Source organism: Sycon ciliatum, chromosome 1, assembly GCF_964019385.1.
Source record: "Sycon ciliatum chromosome 1, ocSycCili1.1, whole genome shotgun sequence".
NCBI lineage: Eukaryota > Metazoa > Porifera > Calcarea > Leucosolenida > Sycettidae > Sycon > Sycon ciliatum.
The window spans coordinates 77,614,546-77,633,327 of record NC_088643.1 but is presented as its reverse complement, the minus strand read 5'-3'; the positions used below and the strand labels follow the sequence as shown (position 1 = coordinate 77,633,327).

Sequence of the window (18,782 nt, the reverse complement as noted above, 5' to 3'; positions counted from 1 at the left end):
TGGAGCAATGCACAATTCCACAACTCGTGATACACAAACTAACTCCACCACCCTTATTCAATCTCAAGCCGGCTACAACCTAGTCATCTGCTGTAATTTCCCCTCGCCACGGCCCCTCCCCGAACGAACACACATGTATGCCGGCCATTCCCATCGGTACTTTGTCTAGAGCGCACCGGCATTTATAAACTTTTTTTGTTGCTCATTGATGAAGCTGATAGCACTTCTACCCCTTAGCCCTCTCTCCCAATTAGAAAAAACATCTTTCATCATCATTAACATTTATGGACGACCATTCATGCTGTATAGAGAGATTTTAAACAATTACATCATCAGTTGAAATGCTGTGGCGGGCTCGCGGCACAGCGCTGCACTTGCAACTCACGCTGCAAACTTGGCGCCCGATAGAAAATCCGCTAAATCACCCCATGAAATAATTCGCATGACCTCTACTTCACAATATACAGCATTTCACCAGTTGGCAAAGTAACCGCCGGCTAAATCAATACCAAAATAATGAGGGGGGTTGGCTGCTGCAAAGTCTGATTGAGTGCAAAGCGATGGGACTCTGAGTGGCAACACCTGCTGGATAACAAAAACTTTAATGGACAGTGGCAACTGAGAATCGCACCCTCTAAACGTTCTGTGCACAGATTGGGTTGGGAGTTAGGAGAAGAAGAAGAAAAAGGAAGTTGAAACAGCCACTCATGCAGAAACTTGACTTTCAACAAAACGAAAAAACGAACCGAGACAAACTAAATGACCATAAGTGACAATCTTGGCCAGCTATATCAATAGAACGTCCAGAAAATCGAGCACAACAAAGGGATCCGCATTAACTCCTTGGCGGACAGCTCCAATGTTGGAAATAGTGATACATGTAGTAGGCAAGAGAGCACGTGCCACCGCACAGAGTCCAGTTTCCAGTGTGTTTCATCGATTAGACATCTGTAGCAGTCCCACGCAGGTACCAAACCAGAAGAATGTTCAGGTCAGGATTCGACTCTACATAGGAAGCAAATCCACTTACAGACAGATCCGAGCTCTGGGACATCTTGTACAGAAAGCGTTCAACGCTGTCTGTTGACACATCACTAAAGCCACGCCTGTGCATTGCATCTAGAATTCCAGTCGTAGAGAGCTGATCCTGACCATCCGACAATGCTTCAAATGCATCTGAAACGACCTGTGCAGCATTCGGAACTTTCGTTGCCAAATCCAGTGTTCCTACAACATACTCTCGATATCTCAGCTCCTCACGGCCATCAGAACAAGTGTCATACTCCTTAAAGAGAAGAAGAGCGTGTTCACGAATTGGCCAGGCAAGATGCATCATGAACTCGTTGCTGCTGACAACACCACTCTTGCTTGTGTTCATTTGAATGAAGCGCTCCAAGACCACCTGGAGGGCAGGCAAGCGCACACCAAAGAGCCTGTTGATTAGGTCGTATTCAATCAAGGCCGCATCCAGTGGCAAACCTGCTCCATGGACTTTCTCCATCAGCGACAGCTCCTCTCGCGAATAGTCCATACATGGCAGGTCAGCAGCTTTGGTCATGACAGCACGCACATTCCGCGAGTACAACCGAGCATCCTGGCGTTCTTCTTCAGACGGACGGTACACAGGCAGATACTCAACTTCAAACGTGTTGTGCCACTGGCACATCAGCAGCAGAACTATCTTTGGCACAGTGTTTCCATGGTTACCCCACACTCCAACCTGCGGCTTGCCAAAGCGAAATATCACTGGCTGCACAGGATAGCCTGGTTGGAAGGCGCCGGTCTTGAAGCTCAGCAAGGCATCAGCGTTGTGCGTTGTGCCTTCGGGAAAGATAACGATTGGCAGCCAGCGGCCAGGCGAGGTGATGCGCTTTGTCATCTCCTCGACCGTGCTGCCCCCCCGGACACTGCCACCTACCCAAATAGGCTCGCACGCTTTGATGCAACTGCTGACATAGAGGAAGTTCTGATTCTCCACTCGAGAAATCACCATGCCGTACGTGAACAGCATTACCATCCATGTCTCCATGATACACGAGTGTGGGGCAACTACTGTGATGGGTGCCTCAGCTGCACTGGCACGCCTGCCCTTGACCGGCACATGATAGAAACCGAATGCGCAGAACACCCAGAGTCGTACAATTGGCGGGGCAATGGTCGTGACGATGTACTTCTGCCACGGCTGCATGTGCTGGCCTGGTTTCCAGCCACTGCTGGAGAGGCGAACACATACGTACAACGCCAGCATGAACACGGGCGTCAGTAGCAGGCGGATAGGCAACAGCAGCAGGACACCTGCAAACAGCTTGACGTACATCCATATGGTGTAGTCTATCCGATGTACAAACGGATTTCCACTCTTCGCAGGCTCTGGCAGCCGGCGAACACCCCGCGCCATGTCCGACGCGGCTGGTCGACTTCCTGCTTCACAGGACGGCGACGTCGGTGCACGACACCGGACGTGTGTGGACAGCGGAAGAGTCGCCGCACCCTGCGCCACTGCAGCGCACTATGAAGGTCCCAGGAAGTGGCACATGTAACAGTTACTGTAACTAACTGTAAGTAAGGACTTCGACGGTTCTCATTTGACCAGTTATGAAAGTAATTTGTTAGTTGTGTTCAAGACTGACCGATAACCTGCGATCGCGTTACAAGTACAAACTAACAAATGAACCATAGCGAATGGGAACACTGACATCCACAGTTATTTTCGTTCCCCCGAAAAGGAAATGAATGAGAAGTCGAGAAAGACGCGCACAAACGTATCACGCAGTTCGTTGGAGCATCGCGATTTTCCCACTTGCTCGCGAGTTGCGTGCCTCCTCGACTCATCACTGTACTAGTACTAGCACTGGTATGGATTGCGAAATAGAAGAAGTGCTCCGCTACGCTGGCAGCTGCTGGAACTAACGACAGTAATAAAATAACGTGTTACTTGGAAGTGACGAAAGTAACTAGTTTACTGGTCAAAGGACGCGAGCTGGGGCCGGCTCTTGAGTCTTGTTTTCCTCCAGTGCCTGTATACTTGGTATACCGCAGCCTGACATGATTTCAGTACAATCATGTAGGTCTACCTGTCTACTACCCGTAGATTCTACAATGCAAAAGGTCATGATTGTGACATGTAAGTACATGTAAAAGTAAATTATTTTAGTTTGTTACAGTTACTGTCTTTTACTAGCCAGGGAGTCGACTCCCTGCTTTTACGTATACACTGTACAACAATGGTACAATCGCGGTCATCCGTGCTTTTATAAGAACGAAATGCGCTTTTAGTGACATTTTGCATACAAATCCCCATCTAGTATGGCGCAGTCACCCAGTTTCGGTGGAAGTGCGCGAGTTCGATTGGGATTCAAGTAGGAAGGGAGCGTCGCAGCTTCCTCGGACCAAGACCATTCGACTCAGCACCCAGAAGACTACAACTGGTGAAAATTTGATTATAGGGTATACTTCCCCTTTAACTGCTAAGCCGAGTAACGGTCGGTTAACCGGTTATAACCTATAAGCCACGGCAATCCTGAGGACTCTTTTTTAACCGTATATTTGACTATACTCATTCAAAAAATGTACCCTATTCAGTACAACGCACACCTGTACATTCTCTTGCATGCTCATTCATACATACTCTCACACCAAGAGACCAGATATGACCTTTGTTCCGGCGGTCATGTCAGCCAGTGGCGGAATGGGTCCAGCATCAACAGCACTGTACAAACGAATTGCTCATCTGTTGGCGGAGAAGAGGGGTGAGCGTTACTCTCATGTTATGGCATTTGTTAGATGCAGGATTTCCTTCAGCCTTCTGAAATCCTGTATCGTGTGCATTCGCGGTTGTAGGCGTTTAAATTTTGGTTTGAAATTTGCACCCTCCTGCGGAGCCCACGCTGCTTTGGCAGTGGCGGAGGCTCGCTTGCCGACGTAACTGGCGGAGATCATCATGAACAATGGACTGACTAATTATTCACTTGTCCTGTTTTTATAAATAACATGTTATTGCATATGTTCTTGGTTTAGTTTTTGGCCTTTTTCGTGCTTTGGAGTTGATAACATTTTCCTCACTATCGAAAAAAAAAAAAAAAGATATGACCGAGTTGACTGCCCAGAAATTGCGTACGCGTGCGACAGCCCGCGAAAGTGCACACTTTGCAACGACCTGATACTTGAAAAATTGACTGAAAAGTTACTGCGTAACCGTTATCTTTATCGGTTAATTAACCATTCATTCTTCGTAACCGGTCTGCAACCGGTTAATCGGACTAACCGTTTGAGCCCTACTATTTAGCTATTACATGTATACGAGCCGTCAGATGCGAAAACCGACCTTTAATATGGAGTTATGGGAAAATATTAATAAAAATTTAATAAGTAGGGCTCAAACGGTCACGGTTTTACCCCTAATAATACAACGGTTGACTGCTAAGCTAACGGTCGGTTTAACGGTTATTGCCTATAACTACAGTGGAACCTGTCTAAGACGACCGCTCATGGGACCTTCAAAATGTGGTCTCTGTCACCAGGTGGTCTCCTTATCCAGGGTCATTTGACTGGAAATAGCATCCCTTGGTCTTGGTTTCAGTTGTCTTTTAGGACAGGTGGTCGCCTTATCGGAGTGGTCGCCTTGACAGGTTTTACTGTATAAGCCACGGCAATCCTGCGGACTCTTTTTAAGGGGTTAACCGTATAATTTGACTATCTCATTCAAAAAATGTACCCTATTCAGTACAACGCACACATGTACATTCTCTTGCATGCTCATTCATACATACTCTCACACAAGAGACCAGATATGACCGAGTTAACAGCCCAGAAATTGCGTACGCGTGAGACAGCCTGCGAAAGTGCATACATGTACTTTGCAACAACCTGATACTTGAAAAATTGACTGAAAAGTTACTGCGTAACCGTTATCTTTATCGGTTAACCGTTAATTCTTCGTAACCGGTCTGCAACCGGTTAATCGGACTAACCGTTTGAGCCCTAAAAATAATATTACAGCAGTAGTCTGGATCCACTCCCTGCTTTTACTAAGTTTTAGCCCACATGACTCGACTTGCAGTTACCGGTACATGTACATGGAAGATCCGACATGACACTCCGGAGTTATGTGACACCAGGGATATACGACTCCATGGTGACACCATGACATGTTACATGTAGACAAGATCATGGTGGGCTTGCGGTGTAGATCTACGAAATTTTTGTAAACAGACAAGTCTTCATCCAGTCTGTAGAGGTGCGCTCACTTCTACTAAAACTAAGCCTAGTACTAAGGAACACGGTTAGTTGGAGTGCTGTTCTAGATGTACATGTATGCTGGATTACTCCCCTCTCCACGCCACTGGTCTCACTCAACTACCAAAACTGAGAGCGACACCAGTACAGCGTGTGTGTGTGCGCGCACGCGTGCGCGCGTACATGTAGGTATTTTACGGCTCCCTGCTGTCAACCGGATATGAAGTCAGCATTGCATGCAGTACAGGAAAAAGTAAATTAGTTCTGAAAATTTCCTTTCAGAATGAAAAAGTTGTGAAGTCCATAAAGCATTCTTCCCAAAATTAAAAATATTTCCAAAGCAAAACTCATTAGAAATGAGTGTGAATCAAGCTAGTGGATCAAACGTGTCTCTTTTAAATTAAAATTACCCGGCTACTTCTATTGCACACGTCAATGAAGGGGCATTCGAGACGTTCAAGTGTAGCTAGGGGTCAGCGGGTAATGGTCAACGGGTGATGCTCGGCTATTCACTATTAATTTTAATGCTTTACATAATGCTTTTGTAATGCCCTAAAAAGAAGCATTTAATGCTCACATCATGAATGCTCTGGGATAGTTAGTAAGACACATCAAACATAATTATGGAACATGACATTCAAAAGATACCCGGTACCGTAATAACAATAATTGTAAACGTATTCTGGTGCAGTTACGTAGGAGCATGACAGTCACACAGGGATAATGCCCTATAATGCCTCGAAATTAATTAAAAATCCCATAGAATGCTCAATACACACAAAATCAGAAAAATACTGAGGCAGGATGGAGACGACTTCTGGCAAAGGCAGGCAGAAGCTACTGATGCTTTACGACCTGACCCACGATCCTATTACAATGCAATCCGGAATCTGCGCCAAATGAAGTCGAACACCAACACTCCTCCTGTTCGCCTGGCAGACGATGATGGCAATATCATGACAAGCATTCAATGGAATCTCGACACATTTAGTAAATACTTCCAGTCAATATTTCATCGCCCTGACCTACCCTGTGATTTCCGTGGCTCGCAAGATATCAATGATGAGGAATTGCCGTTTACCACCGAAGAAGTTACTTCAGCAATCAGTAAACAAAAAAAAGGAGGCGCCGTGGGACCCGATGGAGTCAGTGCGGAAATGCTACGAGCTGCTAAGGACCTCCTCAGTCCTTGGCTAGCCTCTTTCTTCAATGCAATACAGAGTGTTGGTTATTGCCCTGACGATATGCGCAGTGGATTGGTAGTACCTGTATACAAACCAGGCAAGCCACTCGGAAAACCAAAAAGTTATCGCCCCATCATGTTACTCTCTGTAGTGAGAAAGGTGCTGACGTCAGTTATTACTAAACGTAGCACGGATGACATCACAGTTTATGTCTCTGAAACCCAGGCTGGATTTCGTCCAGGTCGCTCAACCGCTGATGGTGTATTTTACACAAGGTCGCTGTGTGAGCGGGCCTTGCTTGGCAACTGGACATATTCCGTCACCCTTCTAGATTTCTCTGGTGCTTTTGACACTATAATTCGCACCACAGCACTTGACAGGTTAGAGGAAGCAGATATCAGCACAACAACCATTAAGTCTCTACTTTCCAACACGACAGCCAGGATCAAGCTGAGTGGCTCCCTGAGTCCCCCTTTCCCAACTAACATCGGAGTGGTCCAGGGAGACCCGATGTCCCCTATTATGTTCATAACATATGCAGAAGGCACAATGCGCAAGATCAGGGAAAGATGCACAATTCGCTCACCAATGCCTGCTCCAACAACGCAGTACGCTGACGATACTACTCTGCATAACCGAAATGACGATGAGGCGAAGGCTCTTGTTGCTGAGTGTGAACCTATATTTAACGAAGACAACCTCAAGCTCAATACACAGAAAACTGAATATGTTGATGTTACAAGAAACAGCAACGAATGGAGATCAATCAAACTCCTGGGTTCTCTATTGGGCTCTGCAGAAGACGTGGACATGAGAATCTCAAAAGCAAACAGGGCGTTTGGTTCGATTTCTTGGAGACGGCATTCCTTTCAATCCCGACTGTGTATGTTTAACTGCCTCATAATGCCGATCCTTCTATACAATTGCGGATTGTGGACTCTGTCCAAATTGCTGAACGACAAACTGGACAAATGGCAACGGAGGAAGCTACGCGTACTGCTGCAGATTGTCTACCCGCAACGCATCACCAATAACAACTTATACACAGAAACAAAACAATCTCCAGTTAGTGCCACATGTCGGCGACGCAGGCTGCTGTGGTTTGGCCATGTGGTGCGAGAGGGTCCGGAATCCGCCTCGTTCCAAGCACTGGAGCTATCAATCAACACAAACGACATAAAAAAACCCCGTGGCCGTCCGCCATTGCGGTGGATAGATACGATTCGGCACGACCTGAAGGCAGCGGATCTCTCCGTGGAGAGCGCTCTCCAAGCTGCAGGAGATAGACTAACTTGGCTTGACACTGTTGACAGATGCGTCGACTCTGCTCCTGTCTAACAGGTTCAGGGAAGATGCGAGCTGTGTTTATTATTATTATTATTATAGAATGCTCAATATAATGCCGGCATTACCCGCTGACCCATATTCGTAGCTCGAAATACGTGAGCTCAGAAGTCAGCATCGGTCCCATGCAGGAACCAAAACAGAAGAACGTTCAGGTCAGGATTCGACTCTACATAGGAAGCAAATCCACTTACAGACAGATCCGAGCTCTGGGACATCTTGTACAGAAAGCGTTCAACGCTGTCTGTTGACACATCACTAAAGCCACGCTTGTGCATTGCATCTAGAATTCCAGTAGTCGAAAGCTGATCCTGACCATCCGACAATGCTTCAAATGCATCTGAAACGACCTGTGCAGCATTCGGAACTTTCGTTGCCAAATCCAGTGTTCCTACAACATACTCTCGATATCTCAGCTCCTCACGGCCATCAGAACAAGTGTCATACTCCTTGAAGAGAAGAACAGCGTGTTCACGAATTGGCCAGGCAAGATGCACCATGAACTCGTTACTGCTGACCACACCACTCTTGCTTGTGTTCATTTGAATGAAGCGCTCTAAAACCACCTTCAGGTCAGGCAAGCGAACATTGTGCAGGCGGTTGATTAGGTTGTACTCAATCAGTGCTGCATCACGTGGCAATCCAGCTGCCATGGCTTTCCGCGTTAGGTGGAAATCCTCCAGCGAGAAGTCAGTGGTGGGCAGTGTGAGAGCCTTGGCCATTTCATTCTGAACGTTCAGTGCAAACAATTGAGCATCGTCCCTTTCTTCCTTGGACGGCAGGTACACAGGAAGATACTCCACATCACAGGTGGCCCACGGGCGGCTCATCGCCCGGATGAAGCTCATGTTGGGCGAGATCACACCCTTTGGCCAAATTGAATCCTCCGGCTTGTTGAACTTGAACAGAACAGGCTGAACAGGCAGACCTGGCTGAAATGCTCCCGTCTTATAGCCAAGCATGGCGTTGGCATTGTGGCGCGTTCCCTCCGGGTACACGCATATGGGTAGCCAACGACCTGGTAATCGCAGCCGCTTCTCCATTTCTTCCAATGTGCTGCTCGCAGTTCTAGTGCCACCACCGGCGCCGCCGCTACGTTCCACCCAAATAGGCTCACACGCCAGGGCGACCCTGTAGACAAACGGGTAATTGGCCGCTTCGCGCTGCGATACCATCGAGCCGTATGTGTAGAGCAGGAACATCCACGTGTCCATGACGGTTGAGTGCGGCGCTATCACGGTGAATGGGGCATCCGTAGCACTGGCGCGTTTGCCCCGCACCGAAATGCGCCAATACCCAAACACCACGAGCAGCCAGAGGCGCACGATTGGACGTAGTATATGTGCCATGATGAACCTCTGCCAAGGTTTCAAGTGCTTGCCGGGTTTCCATCCACGACTAGCCAGCCATACACAGCAGTACATGGCCGGTATGAACAGCAAGACATTCAGCGCCATGCGTATAGGCAAGAGCATGACCATGCCAACGAGCTGCTTCATGCTGCACATCCATGGTGTGTACGCGTTTGTGTCGATGAACGGATTGCCGCTCTTCGGTTCCGGTAGCCGCCGCACACGCTGCACCATTCTCCAGGCCCGGCAGTCGTGTCTTGTGAATCCACTTCTCCAGCCGCTGAGGACGCAGAGACACCTCTGTAACACTGAGCCCACTTGGTAGTGGTGGTCAGGGCAAGCTGAGCACTGTCACTTCACGGCACTGGCTCATTGGTAGTCACTGAGTCTGTACTGGTCACTCAGTACAATGACTATGTGTAACCATTTTTATAGCTGTATTCTACAACTGCGGTGTGCCGGTGTGCGCACCACGCCGTGCCGAAGCAAACTTCTTTCAAAATATCGCAGCCGTCCGATCGTGGAACACCTGCTGCACTTGCCCGCAGACACACACCACACTGTCACAGAATCATTGAAAACTAGTAGATCTACATGTAATGATAGCGACAGGATTTGATTGACGCAGTTGTTTACTAATTATTTTGGTCACGACGCACAAACGTCATTCCAACTACTGAACAATAATATAGACAGTATTACTAGATCTATAGAGCGTAGTAGAGGTAGTAGAGGTTTTCAGTTTACATGAGATAAGAGAGACTCACGCTGCTCCTTGCCCTTGCGGCCTTGCCCTTGCCCGGCCTTGGTGTTCCACGGCAAGTCAGGCGCGTAGCCGGCCGTAGCGGGCGTAGGCGTAGGTCTATGCAGGGTGGACGCCTGGGCGGGAGGGGTTTAATATGGGGTCCGTTGTGGTAAATGGCTACGTCACGTCAACGAACTCTCGATCTCGTCCCTCGCGGGCCCGGGCGTCGCGTGTTTCAGATGAAGACGTCAAGTAACATTTTGACTCGAGTAGCGACTTCACGACTCGACGATCTCGTTGACAGCACGGCGCGATATGCATGCAGGGCAACAAAACTACCGGTAACTTTAATACTTACTTCAAAAGACGAAAAAAATCGTTCAGTCGGCTTAGAAAGGGGGCCTAGCGCCTGGGGTTCGCGTGATCTGGTGATATGACAAAAAGAAAGAAAGAAGAGAAGTAGCCTTTTTATAGCTGCCTGGCAAAAGTTGAAAACTAAAAGTAGTAACTTCAAAACAAAACGTCAAAAGCCTGAATTCATTGAAAAGGAGGTCGAGTATGACGACTCTGTATTACGAGTGCCAACATCCGCGCGCACCACCCCACCCGTGGGCCGTGCATGTATCGTGAGTGCCACTACATGATGTAGCACTGCATGCAGTGCCATTACTACCGCTACTGCCGTAGACTCTACTACTGGCACTGCACTGGTCTACACGAAAACTTTTTTTTTTTAAATCCAAAAACTACAAAATTGAAATAACTCCAAAGCACGAAAAAGGCCAAAAACTAAACCAAGAACATGTACATGTGCAATAACATGTTATTTAGAAAGACAGTACAAGTGAATAATTAGTCAGTCCATTGTTCATGATGATCTCCGACGGTTACATCGGCAAGTCTACACGAAAATTGCACTTGGCAGGCCAGGGCGAAGCCTGTGATGTGGATATCTACCGGTACAGACCTCTGGTCGGTTGAGTTGCTCCCAGCACATCAGCACGTCGTCCCTACATCCCCTATGTTTTGTCCTTTTCCTCGTTTCTTTTTGTTCTCCACCTGTTTTCCAGTAGGGCTGTGTCAATAGTAAAAAAAAAAACAAAAAAAAAAAAAAAAAAAAAAAAAAAAACATGGCAATCATTATGAATCTGATTGTGTTATGAGCGCTAGTGACCAACCACTACTTCATTATGATTGTGTTATGACTATGAGTGACTGTCTAGATCTAGATATCATCTCAGACTACACTCGATCGACTACGACTCGTGTGAGTCGTAGTACGAGTACGACTCCTAGATCCTACATACGGCCCGTGTGACCATGGTGACTCAATAGACCCTTTGCGCAATAAGCGAGAGGGGTCGAGACGGGGTATGCTGTGCACGCGCTGCACACTTGGCATGCAACCAGCATGCATGGTTTTGCTGCAGGACGTGATCAAGTTTCCTGTGACAGGCTGTGTTTTCACGGTCCCGACGCGATGTTCATGAGATCTATGTACTCCCCAGCCTTTTTTCATTTTGAAGTTTTTCTAGTTCTGAAGGAAGAAGTCCCGAAATGCTTTCCAAGGACCACTGTTGGGTTCTTGTTTGCAGCAACCGTCATCCCTAACGTTAGTCTAAGGAACCTACTTGTCTTTCCATGCGTTCCCTGGTGATGCTGGCATTCCACACTCTGGAATCCTGGCTATCTGGCGAGAAGAGGGCCGCAGTGCTGCGATATCGTTTTTACAGTGTTGTGCTCGGAACACTTTGTCCATGACGACTTTCATCCTTGCTTTTGCGAAGATATGGAACGCCCTGCCAAGAGACTCTGGAGCTTGAGAAAAAGGCATGACCCATCCCTGTCTTCGCTATTGGAAGATCGACTGCTTGCTGGCGCTGCTCGAGCTGCTGTTGTTGAAGTGGAGAGAGACGCGGCCTCATCGCTCAGGTGTGCGGAGAAAGTCATCTGAGTTCGAGCTGTGGCTGTGTGCACGATATGACAGACTTTCACATTATGCACATAGCCACCAAAGTAAAACTCATGGACACTATCCACGGGCTTGTTCACTAGTGCTACTCCATCAGCTCCCTCTTCACTGTCGTCGGTGACTTGCCCCTGCGTTGGAGACGAGCAAGCATGGTGTGACACTCACTCTGGGAAACAGAGGTTCATCACTCATCCACTGGGACGCATGAAATGTTGGGCATGATGAAGGTACACTCGAGGAAGTGGTGCCCTTCTTAGATCTAGGAGCATCAGGGTTCTGCATAGAGAAGTGTTCTCTACATCGACAGAGGAGAGAAGGTAGAGAAAATAATAATAAATTTCAATCTACAGCAATCCAAAATACCCACTCAATGCGGAAAACTTACCGCTCCAACAACTCCTTCATTTTCCAGACAGATACGCACCCTCATTCAGCAGAAAACTGTTCAGTTCCTTACACAACCGATCTTCATTTGACAGTTCGTCCATGGGTTCCACAGCCATCGATGGCAAACCACTCGACACTCTCCCCTCCATCTCCAAAATGGAAAAATACAGTGTTCCACCATGCTCAACAACTGATACTCTGCACAAAAATCGAAGAGGATGCCCCGTCTCGGATCACGTGACCGTTATTTGTGCAAAGGGTCTTATAATTATTATTATTGATCAAGGTCCCATGCCATGGCATAGGGCCATAGACTAGTCATTGTAGATCTACATGTATGACACTATGACTGTATGAGTCAGTCCGAGGGGAGTCTTTTCGCAACTGCAAAAACTGTGTCATGATATCGACATGATCGATGTCGTCCCCGAGACTGCACCGTGTCTAGCCAACGACAGCTGAAAAAGGAGAAGAGAGAAGCGACTCTGCAGATCTGTATTAGTCTTAGGAAGTTAGGTATGGCTGTGTCGAACATAATTGGCCAGGAAATAGAAAAAGAAGCCGATCCACTTCTTGAGCTGAGTAGAAAGTTGTGGCTATGCCCTGAGACGAAGTACGAGGAAATCTTCGCGCACGATGCGCTGACGGAGTTCCTGGAGCGAAATGGCTTTACGGTCAGCAGGCGATACAAGCTGGACACGGCGTTCCGTGCCGTCTACAAGCAGGGCCAAGGTTCACCGCATGTGGTGGTGATTTGCGAGTATGACGCGCTGCCAGAGATTGGACATGCCTGTGGCCACAACTTGATAGCAGAAGTCGGTAAGACAGTGTAAAAAATAATCAGGATAGGATTAGGAGATATAATATAAATTAAATATAAATATAAATATGATGACAGACATGTGTTGATGACCGTGATGTCTCCTACGTGGCTCGGACTCCGGAAACGAGCCTGTACTGTGTACTGTAGCGTGCATGCAATGCTCAGCTCACCTGTCGACTATGGTATTACTAGTATTAGTTCAGACAACCAGCATGTCCGGAATCATGTGAGGAGATTTTTCACCACACCTCATGTTGCCCTGCAAGCCATACATTGTACAATTGCGAATTTGCGTCCTGCACGAAAACAACTACAGTAAAACGTGTCGAGGCGACCACTCGGATAAGGGGACCACTCGGATAAGGCGACCACTCGGATAAGGCGACCACTCGGATAAGGCGACCACTCGGATAAGGCGACCACTCGGATAAGGCGACCACTCGGATAAGGCGGCCACTCGGATAAGGCGACCACCTGTCCTAGAAGTAGGGCTCAAACGGCTACGGTTTTCACCTTAACGGTTAACTGTTACGCTAATGGTCCGTTTATCGGTTATAACCTATACGCTGCGGCAGTCGGCGCTAGCTAGTTTCAACAGTATTGTACAATATTCTTTTTTCGAAAATGTACCGTGCAGACTTACTACTAATATATGCACATGTTGCCATGCTCATTCACGCCTATTCACAGACCAGAAGCATTAAAGACGGCATGAATAATTGATTCAAATTGTCACGGATGGTACTATGTAGTGTTCATGTATGCATGTGCACATACACGATAGGTTACAAAACTGCCAAAACTCGGTAAAAATGCGTACTTCGAAAACTCGAAAAAGTACCCGCGTTACCTTTACACAAACGGTTAACCTTTATCTTTTCAAACCCTTTAAGAGCCACAGGTATTTTTCAAAATTCTGCATTTTTTCGTGTTCCTTGGATCATAGCTTCAGTTCTACTCACTCAATCCTCACAATCTAGGGCTTCCTGGAAAGGTCTCCGCAAGAGGAAGAGAATGAGGTTGATCATGATAGCCAGCACACCGTCTATCCAGCGCTAGATCGCAGCGACAGTACGAAAAATGCCCCAAATGCGTCCAATTGCGTCCCGCTCCAGATATTTCATTTTACTCGATCGTGGAGTTCCAATTTTTTCGCTGTGTACTCTTGACAATATCAACAGTGAAACCCGTGCAAATTCAAGTAAACCAGCGTGACGAAAAGTCTCAAAATTCTCAATACTAAAGTCGCACTGCGCGCTTTTGAAATTGCCGCGATAGCGGCTCAACTTACGAGTGATTTATCTCAGGAACCGTTGCTCGCAGCGCTTCGCGGATTGTTTCTCCCGACAGGTGAGAGTTTTCTCTTCGCCCTGGATATTTCGATCACTGGATTTGAGCGAGATTGAACTGAGTTACAATCTTTTGAAGTTTTGCATTCAAGTATGGGGCGGCTCTTAAAGGGTTAAACCGGTTAATCGGACTAACTGTTTGAGCCCTACCTAGAAGACCACTGCAACCAGGACCAAGGGGTGCTATTTTCAGTCGATTGACCCTGGATTAGGCGACCACCTGCTAACAGAGACCACATTTTGAAGGTCCCTTGAGCGGTCCGAGTCTTGGACAGCTGTTTCACTGTACAATGCATGCTCATAATGAGGACAGAGGTGTTTACACCCCCCCCCCCCCCCCGACCCCCTCTCTCCTTTCACCACCAGCCATAATCAATGAGCATAGGAAACACGAGCATGTGTGGACAGGATGTTATGGATTCAGCCACTTGGATCTGTGCTCTATGCAATCGCTATAGTGCACAGCGTCCAATGACGTGCAACTCCAGTATTCGTGCTGTTCCGACCGAATTTCAAGTTGGTCTCCGTCTACCTGTTCTAATGCAATGTGCACTGCACATGTACATGTACCTTCGGATATTGACGTCGATTAGTGTGGAAATTCCGGCGTCCGATCTTTTACCGACTTGTGGGAGCAGACGCGTGTGATCAAGAGTACATACCCCCAGTGCAGCCTGTGCAACGCCTGATCCAGCTCTGCGTAGGGTCTTGGTCGAGCGTAGTTGGATCTTCTGAAGTCATGCGTACGCTCCACACCAGCGAAAGGCCAGTCTCGAGGCAGGGCACGGTTGTTTTTGATCCGAGAGTCCCCGCGACTCCCCGGGTACCGGGTCCCCTCAGATCTGTACGGTATTATGACGAAAAGATCCGATTACGCTCGACCCAGACCCTATGCAGAGCTAGACTCAGGCGTTGCACACTTTGGGGGGGGGGGGGGGTATGTACTCTTGGTATGATGCATCACACCTTTGGACATGCTGTATTTTTACGGAGTATAAGCCGCACTGGAGTATACTCTAATTTCAGAAATTTTTGGTGCTCAATATTTTCGGTATGAGGACAAAAGGCCAGGCTAGGTGAACAGAAATTTTCGGTACAGAGAAGCAGTTCCCTATTGGATTATGTGTGTTAAGTGTTTGTTCGGTGTATTGAAATTTTAGGTATGAAACAGATGCACCGAAAGTACCGAAAATTTGTGAAATTACAGTAAGCCACACCTAGATTTTTTTGTCACGAAATGCAGAATGCCTGTGTATCACCATGTGTATGTGTATCACCATGTGTATGTGTATCACCATGTGTATGTGTATCACCATGTGTATGTGTATCACCATGTGTATGTGTATCACCATGTGTATGTGTATCACCATGTGTATGTGTATCACCATGTGTATGTGTATCACCATGTGTATGTGTATCACCATGTGTATGTGTATCACCATGTGTATGTGTATCACCATGTGTATGTGTATCACCATGTGTATGTGTATCATCATGTGTATGTGTATCACCATGTGTATGTGTATCATCATGTGTATGTGTATCACCATGTGTATGTGTATCATCATGTGTATGTGTATCATCATGTGTATGTGTATCACCATGTGTATGTGTATCACCATGTGTATGTGTATCATCATGTGTATGTGTATCACCATGTGTATGTGTATCATCATGTGTATGTGTATCACCATGTGTATGTGTATCATCATGTGTATGTGTATCACCATGTGTATGTGTATCATCATGTGTATGTGTATCATCATGTGTATGTGTATCATCATGTGTATGTGTATCACCATGTGTATGTGTATCATCATGTGTATGTGTATCATCATGTGTATGTGTATCACCATGTGTATGTGTATCACCATGTGTATGTGTATCATCATTGATTTGACCATCGTAGCATAAGCCGCACACCGACTTTGTTTGGTGAATTGCTTTGGAACCAATGCCCGACAAGGGCGTTAGGCGCTGCATTTGCCACCCTGGTATCACAATGGGTGGTGGCCTGGCACGAGTGAAACTTCCTAAGCTGGTGTGTTTCTCAACGAAATTGTATAGCCAGTTGTAACGCGAACGCGCGAACTTTACTATATTGTCCGGAAAATACGGTACGTTAGAAATCATGTACAAGGAACATTGCATCATTAAAATGACATCAACTTGAAATCCTGTGGCTACTGCACTGTACATAGGAGCTGCGCACTCGGGGGTATATACCCTTGGTGTTTAACAGTTTTAACCCGAGTAGCATAATGATTTTCCTGGTACTGTGCGCTTTTAACTATTACTAAACCACCCACGTTCATCTATTGCAGTCCCAAGCAATGCTGATCGAGCCAAGTTCATGATGCCACTCATGTGCTGGGGGTTTCCAGGGCTCTCAGTATGACACGGGTTACAGTGGATGGCTGCAAGATGAAATTCAGTATCATCACGATGAGTGAACTAATGGGAGAAGCGCAATAATAGCCTGAGCCTCAGGACTTGGCTGGGAGTGGAGATAAAACCACTACGGTAGTCATACAATTTGCTTATCAGGGGCGTACCCAGGGGGGGGGGGGGGTTCGAGGGGTGCGGACGACCCCCCCCCCCCCCCCCCCCCCCAATGTTCTCATCTCGCACTGCACGTCCATACGCGTAGAGTACCGATACCGTGATATCTACGCGCCGCATGGTTACATGCATGCCGATGTAGCCCCCGTCTGAAGAACCCTGCGTACGCCCCTGCTTATCATCTTCGTGTCTGCATGGCCATTTGTTGTTGTGAAGTGCTAGATGGGCGGCTAGTGTAGAGTTAAGTCTGATGTTTACACTGTGCGTACATGTCTCATGTGTTATGTGGTGTGGCACAGGCGTGGCGGCCGGACTGGGCCTGAAAGCAGCACTGCTAGCCAACCCTGCGGTGAGCGGTACCGTCACCGTCCTGGGCACGCCAGCGGAGGAGAACGGCGGTGGCGGAAAGGTGAAACTGATCGACGCCGGTGCCCTACACGGCGCGGACGTGGCCATGATGGCGCATCCCGACGCGCAGAACATGATGGCGCCCGGCGTGATGGCCAACACCACTGGCTCGGCGGTGTACACGGGGCGCGCCGCCCACGCCGCCGCTGCGCCCTGGGAAGGCGTCAACGCGCTGGATGCCGCTGTGGCTGCCTACACGTCCATGTCCATGCTCCGGCAGCAGACCAAGCCCGACTGCAGGATGCACGCCGTCATCACCGAGGGTGGCGTCAAGCCGAACATTATCCCCGAGCGGAGCGCGCTTGCGTTCACGGTGCGTGCTACGAGCGATCGCGATCTCGCACCCCTCAAGGACAAGGTAACGGCCATAATGAAATCAGCTGCTGTGTCAACTGGCTGTGAGCTCAACCTTGAGTATAGTTGTCCCGATGGCCATGTCTCGCACTACGCCAATCTCATCCACAATACTGAGCTGCTGACACGCTATCAAATGCACTGGAGTGGTTTTGGACCCCAGTACGGTGACATCGTCCCAGACCGCGTCTGGGCGTCCACAGATATGGGAAACATATCGCAAGTGGTTCCGTCCATACACCCAACGTTCAGAATCAGTGCGTCGGACGTCAATATACACTCGCGGGAATTCACCACTGCGGCCATGGAGCCGCAAGCGCACGCCGCGGCTCGCTGCGCCGCCAAGGCTATTGCTAGTGTGGGCTGGGATGTACTGACTGACGAGGATTTCCTGCGGAAAGTGAAGGAATCCTTTCAAGCTCAGCGCGCTGAGAATGCGTATTAAAACGTCCCCAGTGCTTGTGACAATACGACCAACCGTGAGTACAGAGGTACGGTTGGATTTTTTGACAGTTCTGCCTGTTGCGGCCCATGTAATTATTCCTCTACTCCCTTCTAGTTTTTCTATGCTGATGGGGTTGGCTTATAATCTTGATACTGAATCTGCATCTAGTTGAAAGAGCAGACCCACTTTTACCAGCACATTGATTCATGCAGAACGTTATTTGACACTAACTTCACTGTTTAAGTGTTTACCTAGAGACCCCGATGGGCAGGTACAGGATGCAGGTACAGGATCATGATTTGTGTTCTACGTACGTAGACGTATTTGATCTCTTTTTTTCTGGAATTTTCTTTTCCGTGTATGCTATCTTATCAATTGTGTCAACTGTTTGAACTAATTTGTGCGTCTGATCATGTCCTTGTAAGCTGCTGATCAGCTGTTTGTATGTATCGCATATGGCTGCATATGACTTATGCGAAGGCTAACCAAGCTTGCTTCAAGTGGTGATCATGGTGATGTCAACGTGAACAAGCCACTGATAAAAAAATTAGAATAGGGTACCATGTATGACGATGACAGCATGTCACAAGTGGGAGGACAAACTGTGTTCAGAATCAGAAGA

At 47.7% G+C, this 18,782-nt stretch overlaps 3 protein-coding genes across 3 annotated transcripts; 1 reads left to right on the top strand and 2 right to left on the bottom strand.

Moving 5' to 3' along the window:
* Positions 1-304: 304 nt before the first annotated feature.
* LOC135805606 (lysophosphatidylcholine acyltransferase 1-like) lies at positions 305-2,967 on the bottom strand. The gene has a single exon (XM_065319669.1). The coding sequence runs from the start codon at positions 2,396-2,398 to the stop codon at positions 941-943; it is 1,458 nt and encodes a 485-aa protein (XP_065175741.1). The 5' UTR covers positions 2,399-2,967; the 3' UTR covers positions 305-940.
* Positions 2,968-5,608: 2,641 nt separating this feature from the next.
* LOC135805604 (lysophosphatidylcholine acyltransferase 2B-like) lies at positions 5,609-10,308 on the bottom strand. Its single transcript, XM_065319667.1, has one exon. The coding sequence runs from the start codon at positions 9,347-9,349 to the stop codon at positions 7,868-7,870; it is 1,482 nt and encodes a 493-aa protein (XP_065175739.1). The 5' UTR covers positions 9,350-10,308; the 3' UTR covers positions 5,609-7,867.
* Positions 10,309-12,571: 2,263 nt separating this feature from the next.
* On the top strand, positions 12,572-18,660 carry LOC135805603 (peptidase M20 domain-containing protein 2-like). Its single transcript, XM_065319666.1, has 2 exons — positions 12,572-13,038; positions 17,253-18,660. The coding sequence occupies exons 1-2, from the start codon at positions 12,738-12,740 to the stop codon at positions 18,158-18,160; spliced, it is 1,209 nt and encodes a 402-aa protein (XP_065175738.1). The 5' UTR covers positions 12,572-12,737; the 3' UTR covers positions 18,161-18,660.
* The last annotated feature ends 122 nt before the right edge of the window (positions 18,661-18,782 follow it).

What these genes read in the sequence shown, in the direction of transcription:
- LOC135805606 (XM_065319669.1), bottom strand. Translation starts at nt 2,398, where the DNA reads ATGGCGCGGGGTGTTCGCCGGCTGCCAGAGCCTGCGAAGAGTGGAAAT.
- LOC135805604 (XM_065319667.1), bottom strand. Translation starts at nt 9,349, where the DNA reads ATGGTGCAGCGTGTGCGGCGGCTACCGGAACCGAAGAGCGGCAATCCG.
- LOC135805603 (XM_065319666.1), top strand. Translation starts at nt 12,738, where the DNA reads ATGGCTGTGTCGAACATAATTGGCCAGGAAATAGAAAAAGAAGCCGAT. An exon ending in CAACTTGATAGCAGAAGTCG is followed by an intron (nt 13,039 to 17,252) that starts GTAAGACAGTGT and finishes GGTGTGGCACAG; the next exon opens with GCGTGGCGGCCGGACTGGGC.